Consider the following 13,898-nt stretch of genomic DNA (forward strand, 5'->3'; position numbering starts at 1 on the left):
CAACTTGTCTAAGTGTAACTTGCAGTTTAGCCCTAGGAGGGAGAGCTGAGGAGTTCTGCTACAGAAGTGTTACAGTCATGTTCTTCTAAGAAGAAAAACTAAAGCACTGTAATATCAACTTGGAAAAGTAGCTGTTGTGCAAAAGAGTGTGGTAACCACTTAGACCTGTGTGATGAAAATGAAAGCAGAAGTAGAGATTGAAACAAATATTTTTAAATGTGAGTTGTGTCCTCTGATGTCGAGTAGTGCAGCACACTGTTTTTCAGCTTATTTAAATCTCGAGATTGCTCAGTTTTTGCTCAGGCCTGTGGCTTGCTATGTGGTTAAACTTAGCAATGCAGAGTTGGCTTTTCCAAGTGCCTTTTGTGATCTTTGTTAGATGTAGTTCATGCAACACTTCCTGATAACTTCTGGCACTGCACTAAATGTAATTGGGGGGGGAGGGATGTGGCAATCATCAGATGCTAAAAGCTTAATGGGGTTTCCATGTGATTCTGCTCTCTGCTTCTTAGGTAGAATGTGATGTCTTGTAGCTGTAGAACTCTGTGAACCTTAACATGCTGCGCAGAAATGACATATCTGAAATGTCCAGGGAAGATTTTGAAACATAAAATAAGCAAAGGGAAAACATTATACAATTAGAATATAAATAATATTAATATTGTCTTGAGACGTGCGTGCATATGGGATATCTTGTCCTTATGTAGGAGAGCAATGCTGGTAGCATATTTGACAGTGCATTTGAAAGTTTTTTGTGTCGTAATCCTCTCAACAAATGGAAGGAGCTGTGTTCCCAACACACCTGGTTCTACTAAAATTTTGGTAACTTTTAGAACTGTGTGAATAAATAAATGTTATATAACCATTTTCTTGCTTAGATGTATCCAAACTGATGTGCAGGGAAGAGGTAGAGTAAAAAATTCTAGTTAGAAATTTTTAGGTTTAGGTTTTCATAAAATTGGCCTGTTTCAGAGGAGCTGTGCGCAGTGTACTCCTGCTGATATCCACTTCATTAGTGAGAGCCTGCAGTGGTGGTGCCTGGTCTGAGGTCTGGCACTGGCCCTTCACACGTGATGTACTGTCCCTGTTGCTGAGCTGCCCGGCCGTATGGCCGGAGTTTGCACAGATTGCTCGGATGCGCTCGGAGCACGCTCAGCGGGGCCCTTGGCAGCCTCCCTTCCTCCGGCACCTGTGGGATGAGGTGAGCCCGCAGATCAGGGGGCCTGGAGCTGTGCCCAGTCACAGCAACAAGGCCACTCCGAGGGGCTGAGGGAAACCTGGCTGAGGGGGAGATGCTGAGGACATGGAGTGGCAGCACACGCTGTCGGGCTGTCATGTGACAGGTTCATGAAGCTGTTCCTGCAAGGCTGGGAGCACTTATTTGCAAAGAATATTAATTGGTTTTTGTCAAAGCTGCTTGAAGCTACCCTTACCTCTCTAGAACACTGTGTTCAGAGGAGTTGGATGTTTTAGATAAACATGTTTTGAGACCATAATATAAGTCTTATGTAAGACTTATTATATAAGCCATTAGAAATTTTCTTAGGCCCTTTCTATATTCACAGTATTTTTGGAAGTGTTATCCTCTGTGCATGACTATATAACTTAATTTTTTTCAAGCCCTTCTGTAGTGTGGAAGAATATGGTGGAAAATTAGTATTATGTAGTTTTGGGGTTTGTAGTCTAATTCATAGAAACTGTGTAAGTTTTATTAAACAATCTGTTCCATATGAAAATTTGTTTACCATTCTTGTCTTTTAATTAATATATGTCTCAACTGTATGTTGTGATGTAGTTGTGTGAGAAGGGCTAAGTTTCCCACTCCTGAGTGTAGGAAATAAAATGTAGCTAGAGTCAGAAAGAGCCATCAGGACGAAAGACCAGGAAACTGCAGTAGAGGGCTGCAGGAAATGGGTGGGAGTTGAGGAAATGCATTTTTCCTAAAGTGTGGAATTGATGTAAAATCTAGGAACTAAACATTGAAACCTGTTGAGAAAATGTGTCCCTCAAAATAATAGATTGTTGTGGACAACCGCAGCTTTTACTACTGTTGCTTACATTGTTTTCTTCTGTTGATTTATCTGGATAATGACTGTGGTTCTGTATGGTTTTTTGCTCTCCCTTAAGTTTTAAGGTATTTTTCTATCCCATTTCTTCTTCACTGTACGCTTGCTGTCACTTGAGTGCTTGCAATGAAGCTCTGAACAGCTGGGAAATGTCACGTTCTCTCTATATCCTTAAGTCAGCTCTGTTCAGAAGTACTTAGAACTGTGTTGGAACCCCATTAGCCTACTTTAAAGGTGTGATCAAGGTCCCACTACACATGCCAGCCCTAAAATTACGCCAAGAGGTAACCAATTAACTTTATTTAGTGTTAAATCAAGCAGTTAATTTTGAGATGTAGCTTGTTAAAATATCCAGCTCTAAGAGATCCTGTAGGTATGAGCAAAACCACTTTCCTTTTTCTGCAGTAAAAAAGTAAATGGTTAGCATTACAGTTGTGGGGGGAAGTTCCAGTTGTTAACCAGTGATATAAATATTATATAGTGCTATTTGTGCATAGAGCTCAAATATAGGCAAGCCATGTAATTGTGCTTTAGAGTTGCTGTTTGTCGTGTAGGCATGCTTCTAGAGGTTCCAAATGTGGTGCAGAGCAGAAACCCCCAAGAAATGCTGGCTGAGCTGATACAAATGGTTTAAATAAATAACAAAAAGAGCTAGCTTCAGTCCTGAAAGAATCATCACAGTAGCCCAGTTAACAGTTGAGAGAGCAATGCTCATTTTCCTTCATATTATACTGGCACATCTGTGCTGTTTGTAGTGCCAGCAGCACTTCGGGCAGGGCTGGTGAAGGCGGTGCTGTTCGATGTCTTAGGAGCTGTGATGAGCCAGACCTGGCTCAGGGGTGCGCACAGCTAGTTTTGCTAAGACTTGAATGCTGCCAATCCCAACTGGGAGTTTAAGAAGCAGCTTTTTGAACTTGTCCTATTGTTTACATGGCTCAATATATTTATGTGAATACTCAATATGAATGTTATGAATGGGATCAAGGAGTGTGAAAGCATTTAGCCTATTGAGCATTAGTTTTGGGAAGAGTTAAGAATTTCTGCGAGTTACAATCAGTTGTTACTCATTTAATATTTTCAAAAAAACATGTGCCTATGCTTCCATGACAGATTTTTCTTCTTCTTTAATTCCTTTCCCAGATCCCATTACTATCAATTTCTTTATATGCCCACCATCTCTGGCATATGTGGCATATGCCATATCCAACCAAAGTATGGACATATTTCTTAGAGTACAAATAACAAAGCTGTATTAACTTGGGTCTCTTTCTTCTTCCAAATTTAATGAAACTTCTTGTGAATTCATATATTTAACACGTTTACCTTTTGTCAAATATAATTAAAATTGATAAGACACATGTAGCCCAATCACACCTCATTTTCTCTGCAAAGTTATTAAAATAGCTCAGTTTTCATATTGAAAACCCTCTCCATCACAGTGTGAATAGTGTGTTGCTATACTGTATTTTTGAGTTTGAGGTGCTGCATCAAGGGCTTTATGTATATTCTTCTGTCACCTGGTTTTCTACTTCTTCCTTCTTCTCTGCAACCAGAAAAGTAGGTGGAACCTATTAAATCTCAAACATGAGTTAACAGTCTCACATCATGTCTTTCTATATGCGTCAAGGAAAGCAGTGATCAGTATTGAGGAACTTAATTTAAAAATTCCCACTATAATAAATACCAGAGTTTCTTGACTTTCAGTGGTAAGATGTTGGAGAGTGATAGGATGAGAAGATTAAAAACTGAAGAGAGAGGTTAAAAATCAACCCCCAGACAAACCAACCCCAAACCCTAGAAAAATAAAATTCACATTTATGCGGAGAAAAACTGAGTGCACTAAAGTCTATATCTGCCTGTGGTATTTCTTCAGATTGCCAGAAGCATGTCCTTTGGCTGTTGCATTTCTCCCTGCAGTAAAAGGAAGCGTTCAACCAAAACATTTACTCAGGATGCTGGAAGAGATGCGGATGCAGGAACTTTTAGCTCTGGCTGGTGCCAAGGTGGTTGGTTTTAGCCAGTGGTGATGGTGGGAATAGATCAGGGAAGAGGGGAATGGAAACCTCACCACAGAGTTCTGCGTGTCTGGTCTGCTCTGTGTGGAGCTAAACCAAACCCTTGGAATGTGATTGTGGGATTAGAGGCTGGGAGGTTGTTTCCTTGTACCTGCACAAGTCTTTGGCTTCCCTGTCCCAGCAGCTACTGACACTAGATCCTTTAAAAACTTTGTCTGTACGCAGGAACTTCTTGAGCTAATACTCTGTTAAGAATTTTAATGAAGGTAAGTAGTCAAAGACTTGCGGAAGATGGAGTTTTCTTAGCAGTTCCCAGTCTGTTAATTTTGGGTGCTTGTAGTTGAGCCATTGCAGCAAGTGGTGTGAGCTCCTGTGAAGTGGAGGCGGATGCTGGAGAAGTGTTTTGATAGGGGAAGGGAGCACTATGCAGAGACCTCCACGTGAGAGAAAGTGCTGTGTGCATGTGGTTCCTCTAAAAACCAAAATGCCTTTTTAATCTCTTCTTGTGGCTGCTGTTTAGTAGAGGTCCAGTATGCTAATAGCCTTATAAACTGGTGAGGAAAATGTAATCAGAAGTCTTCTGTTAGAAATACCATGTTGATGCTTTTAAAATTGTAGTGTTTTGGCGTTCTAAAGAGAATATACTTTTACTTTCACAGATTAAACTGCCACCAATGATGGAAATCATAACAGCTGAACAGCTGATGGAATACTTAGGTTAGTAATTACAATAAATCACTTTAACTTGTATGTTACACTTCATAGTGTGTAGTAATATAGAACTGTTTTGTTTATTTACTATTTTATTCAGTTTTTTATTTGATCCAAGAAAACTACTTACAGCATTCAGTTACTCATGCTTTTCCTTAACTGCTTTTAGAAGTTTTCTGTACTGCTTTCCAAAATGATTGGTCTAGTTGATGCAGTTGGTGTGGCTTAGTGCACCAATGCATTGATGGATTTAAAATTATTCATGTCTCTTACAGTGTTGTGTTACTATAATTGACAGACTCTAGTAAGTCAACTCTGTCTTTAATTGTCTGCAGTAACTCTAATCTTTGAAAGTATGACCCAATTAAAATAAGAAGAAAAGTTAATGTAGTCCTCACAGTGATTCATTTGCAGGCACTACTCTGGTATCATACTCACGCGTTCAGCAAAACTGCAGCTCTTTCTATCTGACAGGGCTCAAACTTTAGTACCCCCAATGATCCAGGTGTTAAAAATGCAGTTGTGATAGTGCTTAAGATGTATATACCACTTTTCTTTCCCTTGTAGCCTGACATACATAAAATGTTTGAACTTAATATGCTAGGTTTGATTTTTCTTAAGCAGGAGAAGAAACCCTTACTGTATTTTCTTTTTCCTTTTAAAGAATGTAACTTGCTCTTTTCAGAAGCAAATTGCTGAATCTTGTGGTTGAATAAAAAAGTTACCTACATAATTTTTAAAAAAAAGTTAATCTTGCTTCATGTCTAAACATTTCTTATAATTGCATTGATGGCATAATCCTATCTGAAGTCACTACGTAATTCCAGTTGTCTATATAATTCTTTCTTGAGGGCATATATTAGCTTCTGGAATTGTCTTACTAAATTGAATAATAAAATTGCGTTCAAATTATTTAGGTTCCTATTCAATCAACAGGATTAGCAGTTACAGTTCTTCCACAGCTGAAAAAAAAACCCAACAAAACAGCCTTCAACCACTTTCAAGTTAAAAGAGTATAAATTAGGAAACCTATAATGATACTTTTCTGAGTTTAGTAATGGAGCTAGGGAATAAGTACAAAAACATTGAAATAAAATCTCAAAAGTGGATAGTAGCCTCTAAAGATGTTATAAATCTTGACCCTCAGCATGTTGATTAACTGTTAACTAATTTATTACCTTTGTGTTGTAGACAAAGGTGGAATACAAGTGTTGTGGTTTAAGCCTAGGCAGCCTCTTGCTCACTCCCCTACCAGTGAAATCAGGGAGAGAATGGGAAAGGTAAAAGGCAGAAAACCTGTGGGGTGAGTTAAAGACAGATTAATCGGAAAAGCAGAGCAAAACAGGGAATTAATTCACTGCTTCCTGCAGGCGGGCAGGTGTTCAGCCATCCCCAGGAGGGTAGGGCCCTGTCACATGCGGTGACTTGGGAAGAAAAACACCATCACTCCAAGTGTTCCCCCTTCCTCCTTCTTCCTTCCGCTTTATATACTGGGCAGGATGTCGTGTGGTCTGGAACATCCCTATGGTCAGTGGGGGTCACCTGTCCTGGCTCTGTCTCCTCATAACCTCCCGTGCATCCTCAGCCCTCACCAGCGTGGCCCTGCGAAAAGCGGGAAAGGCCTTGGGTCTGTGTGAGCCCTGCTGAGCAATAACAAAAAACATCTCTCTACTACCACCACTGTGTTCAGCACAAATCCAAAGCACAGCCCCATACCAGCCACTGAGGAGAAAGTTAACTATACCCCACGCAAAACCAGCACAAGTTTTATAGAATTGCTGGTGTATAAAACATGGCAAAACATTTACAGTATCAGTTGGGATAAGTGGTTGCCTTTTTGATTGTGTACAGAATTACATACCTTACTGTGAACAGTTTGACCTTTTTATACTTTTCAGCTGAAGCACAGAGGGAAGTCAGTTTTTGAATAATGAAGAGATTGGTATGGTACCCCAAGAGATGATGAAATGTTATTTTAGTAACAGTGTTGGCCATCTGAATTTTATTTCTTAATATTATCTAACTATGTTTTTTATATTCATATTTTACTCCATAATTATAATTCAGTTTAGAAAACAATGTGATATCATTAATTTGGTAGAAAACTTCAGTTGTGGAGTTGTGGTATTTATTATCAGTCAGCTTCAGTCAGAAGTATTCATAGAAATGTTGAAGCTTTGATTGTGGAATAAATTTAATTTCATTTTTGCTTTCTTTTAGGAGACTACATTCTTGACGCAAAACCTAAAGAGATATCTGAAATTCAGCGACTTAATTATGAGCAGGTAAGGAACTGCTCCTAAGATACAGTTGCTTATGTCTGAAGAAACTAAAACTGCGTTCCTCACCTAGGGTTTGTCACCTTGTTAAAAACGAGAAGCATACAGACCATTGTTTGTAGTTTGCTTTTTTCTGGGCTTGATGTAGAGTATCATTTTTATATATGTGCTATTAGTGAAGAAAAACTCAGTATCTATTAACACAAGACTTTTTTATTTTTTTCCTGTTATGAGCGTAATGAAGTAATTGGCTTTTATTGAGGAACTGTAACACAAAGGTACTAATAAAAGTATATAACAGAGTGGTTGCTTTTTGAAGTCTTCTGTTACATGTCCTTCAGTGTGCTCTGTTCTGTGGTGCCTGCCAGAGTTTCTCTGAGGATGTAAACTGAGTAAGAGAGAGAGATCTTTGTTCTTCATTGTGATGGACAAAAAAAGGTTGATGCCATGTTATGAAAGGCAATATTATTTGCATTAGCCACTATTTGTATGTCATCACAGAAGTCTTTCTATACTAAAGATAATGCTATTATTTTAAAAAATATTGATTTAGTATATATTTTCCAAGCTCTGTCTGGTTACTCATGGAAAAGTGATTTTGAATTTTTTAATAGGTATAAGGTTTTGAGGTAGTTCTGTTTATTCTTAGGTCATTTTTTCTTGCTCTCATTCAGTGTTGAAAACCAAATCAAGTAACTTGAGATTGATTTGTATCAGATAATAGGAATTACTTTTGTAATAACAAAACTGGCTATTTTTTTCTGCACAGTTCTGTGCTGTAGAAGGTTATAGCTATAATCAACTTACAGGAGGGTGATGAAAACTATTATGCCTGGTGAAAGTACAACCTCTATAGCTTTCTTATGTTCAAATATATGGGTTTACTACATAAATGTCACATACCTTAAGTTTTTAACTGTGTAATTTCAAAGAAGCCTTCTGTTCTAGAAATCTTCTAAGTTGTTTTGAAGGTTCCAAAATAGCTAAAGTAGAAGTGATGATGTTGAAATTGTAGTGAGAAACTTCTGTGGTTTTCTGGTCTGTTTGATGTAATCCTGCTTTGTTTACAAAGTAAACATTACAAAATAAATGCAACTATTGTCTGTAGATGTATGATCTGAATTTGTGGATGGCTAGTGCTGGCTTACTACGGACTTCTTATTCATTTAGCCGAGTAAGATTATGGCAAAATTTCTTTCAAAACATCTCAGACAGGTTTTTATGTTTGATATCTGGTCCCTACTAATGACATGCACTTGTTAAGGTGGTTTGGTTTGCTTTTAAAATTATAAAAACTTAAAAGTTGAAGCCAGTTTTTAGAATTACTTCAAAGTCTTGCTAAATTCTAGACCTTGTGACATAGCAAAGTTGTCAGTAGGATGAAGCAACGTGTAGTAAGGTAGTGGGACCTGTTACTTTCCTGGTCATGGAAACTTGACAGAACAGTGCAGTTAAAAGGCTACAAGCATTAAAACTCTCATTTACAGCAGCCATGCTCAAGTGCAGATTCTGATCAGAAGACAACAGAAGCAACTGTCTTTAGCCGTCAGTGGTTATAGTCTGTGAATCTTTCGGTCTCCATCTCCTGTCCTATCTGTATTTCTGGTCTTTGTCATGCTATTTTCCCACTGTTGTGAGCCTGAATTCCTCTTAAGCAACAGAATGTTGCAAACCCCAAAAACCTCCAAACAAACAAAAAAGTCCCTCAGTTTCCCCGAATATTTTGCAAAGACTTTCTAATTGTACTCTTTGTGGGCTTTTCTCACTTAGTGGAAGATTCTTTTTCCTGCATGTCAGAAATTTTTTTTTTTTATCTGTTGGTTCAAGATAACTGTCTCACAAAGCATGTTTTCTTTGGTTCATCTTTCCTTTCTGTGATTGGAACTTCATAACTTGATAATTCTCCTTAGGATTCCATTGGGATCACTACTATAATAAGTGCTACTTTCATGCCTTGTTTCTACAGTAGAATCTACAGGCCATTTAAAGGTATGCCCAAAATAAGACAGAAAATGGTTTTTTATGAAAGAAAAGAGGTGGTGAACAATTAACACTCTGATTCTTAGTACTGAACCCTGAAATTAGAGTTGTCAAGTGGGTCTGTGTCGATCATTTTGTTCATTCACTATGTAGTGACAAGTACTTCAGCCTGACTTGTAAGGGAAGGCTTAAGAGGGGAGAAGAAACATCAAGAAAAGTCCCTTGAAGATTCCCTTATAATTCAGTTTTCTTTCAAACATCTGGCTTGTGGCTTTGGGAAACAGACCTAAAAGCAATCAGAGCTGCCTAAAAGTAAAAACTGGGTGTAAAAGAAGAAGCAGTAAGATAGAAGTCATTGAAGGGAGATTCCTATTTTTCAAATATCTTCTGGCACAATGAGAATGTGTAGCGTGAATGTGCATAGAAGTTGTTCATGTAATTTACCCTTTTAATTTTTGTTTATTTTGAAGTGTTGAGTTGATGAGTACTAAATGATGAGGGGTTACAAGAGTAACTACCAAGTGTACAAAGCTCTATTTGGTCATCTGTTCTTTTTTCTTTTCTGTTGTCAGAATATGAGTGATGCAATGGCAATTCTACATAAGTTGCAGACGGGTCTGGATGTCAATGTGAAGTTCACAGGTGTTCGAGTATTTGAATACACACCTGAATGCATAGTGTTTGATCTTCTTGATATCCCCTTGTACCATGGATGGTTAGTGGACCCTCAGGTAATTTACTCTGTTTCAAATATTTTTTTAAAAAGTTATTCTGAATGTTATTGGTGGGAGGGGAGATATTCTAGAATTTTAACAAGTCAGTAATGATTATGGTAATGAAATTTTTAAATCTAGTCAGAAAAATTGAGGAGTGAATACTGACAGTGTGTTTTTTAGTGCAGGGACTTTGCAGAGCCTGGGTCTATAGTCAAACTACTTTAAAAGCCTTCTATGACTCTGTAAAGGAGAATTGTTTTTCTCAGGGAAGTAGCAAGTTGCCCCAGATATGGTGTCATTTTTGAAAGCTTGTTAGAGAACACTTGGAAGGAATAACGAAGTTACTTTCCTCCTTTTTTTAATTCTGATTTATTAGTCACTGCTATTGAGAAATGAGGTGGATGGAACTGGTTGGAGAGAACTGCATCTTTAGCAAACATGTAATTTATTTTTAATTATATTATTTAATAAACAATACAGTGATACTGTTAACTTAGCGGGAAACTGGTGAGTTTGGCTGGAATAATAATGCCTAAGACTTTTTCTTTTCATGCCTTGCTGGTGAGAGTTGCTGTTCTCTTACCCTGGCCCAGCTGATCTAACTCATGCCCTGTTCTCCTTCTGCTTTAGCTTTTGATGCGAAGGGTTAACTCAAGGATTTAAAACAGGGTCTGAGGTAGCAAAATGTGTAGCACTCTGGGCTAAAACTTTTTGGCCTCGATTTTTTAAGGGGTTAACACTCTATCTTTATTGAATTCTTACTGTCTTCTTCATGATTGCCACTGGCTTGCAGTTGTGTTCTGTTCTTCCCAAAGGTAAATTCTCCGTGTTGTTCCTTCCTGCTGCAGGTTGCGGACATAGTAAAAGCAGTTGGTAACTGCAGTTACAATCAGCTGGTGGAGAAGATAATTTCTTGTAAGCAGTCAGACAACAGTGAACTGGTTAGTGAAGGTGGGTGATGTTTTACTGTGTTTTATCAAAGTATGTGCCCTACCAACTAAGTCACATATTTTCCATGTGGGTCATGCTGAGTAGACATAAAAGTGGGAAGAGCTGCATTCTGTGTGCTGATGTCTGTGTGGTGCTTTCCCTGGGCAGCATTCAGATTTCAACTTAGCTATGTATTATCTCCTGTAATTGGAATATGAATTATATACTCCATTAAAACAAGATAAAACATTAGTAGTGCTAGAAGTGGATATAGCGTTTCTGAACATGAGAAGGGTTGTCTACAATGCTGTGGTTTTAGAACTTTCAAACTTGTTGTGCCCTCTCTGAATGTGTTCCCTAAGACTTGTGGAAATCTGGGGACATCTATGTAGGGGGGACATAGGAAAAATACTACTATTGTTACCAGGTCTTACATTAGCGAATGTGTAATAGACACACATAACAGTATGTGTTGCTTTTGTAGGGTTTGTAGCTGAGCAGTTTCTAAATAACACAGCTACACAATTGACATACCATGGATTGTGTGAGTTGACTTCAGCTGTCCAGGAGGGAGAGCTTTGTGTGTTCTTCAGGAACAACCATTTTAGCACCATGACCAAATACAAGGTACATTCAACATTTTTGTATTTATTGTTGGGTTTTGTGTGCTCTTTTCAAAGCAAATCATGGTTTTTCACTGTCTTGAAATAGAATTAAATTCCAGGTTGTTATATGTAAATATTGCTTACAGTGAATGTAAGGTCTGTAGCAAATATTACTTGGGAAATATTGATTACAGTGGTTTAGACACTGGGATCCATTACTACGTTAAATCTTCTTGTAGCCTTTCCCTTTATGTTCAGTTTGCTCCCTGTGTTAACTCTTTGTGGTTATGTATAGTTACATACACTTCTTACATGGCTTGAATTTTCTTGGAGTTTGTGGTTGCCATGATATGGTTCATTTAATTAATTTCTTGTTTCTGAGGATCTAAAAGTTTGCATTACATTTGGACCAGTAGATGAATAGGTCCGTGTTCAAAATCCCAAATGCTGGGAGAAGTTGAGATGAGCTACAGTAATTGGTTCCCTTTGTTAGGGAAGAGAGGGGTTTTTTTTTTTATTTTTTTATTTTTTTTTAATCTGAATCTGGGGAAGCAAAATGGTGGCAATTGTGAAAGGAGTATTCCAGGATACAAAAAGCAAGTGTCAGCTTGGTTCGTGCTGCTGGGACTCCTTCCTCCATGGAATGGAGAATCTGGCTTGGCAAGTTTACATTCATTTATGGAGCATCCTCATGCTAAAACAACTTTACTTTGCTAGGATGGTAGTGTATGAGTTTTTACCTTTGTATAGAACTTAAAATTCTGTTTTGGTTATCTGTTATTTAATAAGACTTCAATTTCATGTACGCTTGTACTTATGAATAATGGTAATAAAAGAAAAAAAAAAGAGGTGTGTAACATGCAAAAAGATTAAGAAACCACTGGTTTTGCCATTATATGATAATGTTATATACCTCATGTGAATGACACTTTAATTTGTCACTACTAGTCCTTTTTTCCTCCCCCTGTTAATATTAACTGTCAATGCTAATTTTTGGAGTTTTGAGTAACTACTCATAAGCTGAGCTAAAGGTCTGAACAGTCCTGATAAATAATAATTAACTCTACAAGCAGGTAACACATTTGGTTTTCTGATTAGAGTACATCTGACATCTGTTTTAAATCTGTCTATAATGCCACTCTCTTACAGCAGTAGGGCAAGTAAAAGGATCTTTCTCCTCCCTTCCTCCATTTAAATAACCAAAAGCTATGAAATGTATCTGTTTGTGGTCAAATATTACACTTCCTGATGCAGCTCATTTAAATCAAAACTTTATAGTTTTTCTCCTCTCTGCTTTTCTAAATTTAGTTCTTGGATTAGCTGGTAGTAGCTCGTGAAGCAAGCCTGTACATTGTTTTATGCTTTCATTATGGAGTGGGGAGGGAAGAACAAACCCCAACCTCAAAACAGTTTGGTTTCAAAAAAGAAAATACTAAGTAAAAGCACAGCTGTACTTTCTGCATACAAATGGTACCTAGAAGTGCAGGATACCTCTTTTACTTTGTTTAAAGGATGTTCCAGATAACATACATAAATCTTCCTGGAAATAATGCATTTTTGTGTTATTATTAAAGCCTCTAAAATCTAAAATATTATTTATGTTAAATATAGTCACTGAGTATCACTTTGACCTGTGGATTATAAATACAGATTAGTTTTATAAAACACAGACTGTTTGTAGTCTTTTGCAGCCCAGTATTTAGATAGAAGGCCAGAACCTGGTGTGTGTTTGTCTGTGCTTTATCAGCGTCGTACTTGTAAACATGTACTTCTCAGTTGAGATCCTTTTTCCTTATAGAAATAAAACGCAATGTTTCAATCAGTTAAATATCCTTAACCAACAGTAATAATACAGAACAGTTTAAGGCAGTGAGTAAAAATCTGTATCTTGACTTTTACCTGTAAGAACTAAATCCAGGTTCTAAGAAATACAAAGTTAAAATATTTGAAGAAGAGTGTTATTTGTTTGTATATTTAAGGTTTGCTGCTACTGAGTCACAGTGGTTTTCAGCTTGTGCTTTTTGAGAAGTCTTAGAATTCTGAAATGCTGAGTTTTGAAATAGAGGCCATTATTCTTGTTTTTCACAGTCACTATGGGGACCTCCCATGTAGTTAGTGTTTAATTTCCATGTTATCTACATGGTTTAGTTCCTGAAGTTATTGCTTGTAAGCAGTGTTCATTTTGGTTTGGATTTCTGGTGAGTGGTACATGACAGAATTTGAGATATCAAGAAACTTGTTTTAATAAAGACAGAAAAGAATTTTAAAATTGGTGTTTAATGGCCAGCAGTAACTCTTCTGTCTGCTTCTAACCTACCCGGCTGTTTGCAGTAGCTGTATGACTAGGGGGTCTTTCATATCAAGTCAGAGATAGACTTAACGTGGTCTTTTAGCCAAGATCAGCTATCCAGAAATTTTTGGACCTCCAGGATACTCTGTGAGTGCCAAATGCATTGTTACTACAGAGCTGAGATTTTTTTCAACTGCTTCACTTTCCATCTACTGGGTTTAATGCTCACTCTGCAGATGCAGTTTCCTCACAGTTTGAGCAGTAGTCAGCAGTAGCTGGACTATGGAGAAAAGTCCATCAGTTGGG

The 13,898-nt window shown here is 37.6% G+C and overlaps 1 protein-coding gene across 1 annotated transcript in view; it reads left to right on the forward strand.

The window, feature by feature from the left end:
* Positions 1-13,898, forward strand: part of MINDY2 (MINDY lysine 48 deubiquitinase 2) — a 32,775-nt gene that overhangs the window by 3,540 nt on the left and 15,337 nt on the right. The window contains 5 exon segments of the mRNA XM_039557858.1: positions 4,741-4,798; positions 7,013-7,077; positions 9,624-9,782; positions 10,616-10,718; positions 11,182-11,324. Of these exon segments, the coding sequence (XP_039413792.1) occupies positions 4,741-4,798; positions 7,013-7,077; positions 9,624-9,782; positions 10,616-10,718; positions 11,182-11,324 (528 nt within the window).

Source organism: Corvus cornix, chromosome 10 (assembly GCF_000738735.6).
Source record: "Corvus cornix cornix isolate S_Up_H32 chromosome 10, ASM73873v5, whole genome shotgun sequence".
Classification (NCBI taxonomy): Eukaryota; Metazoa; Chordata; class Aves; order Passeriformes; family Corvidae; genus Corvus; species Corvus cornix.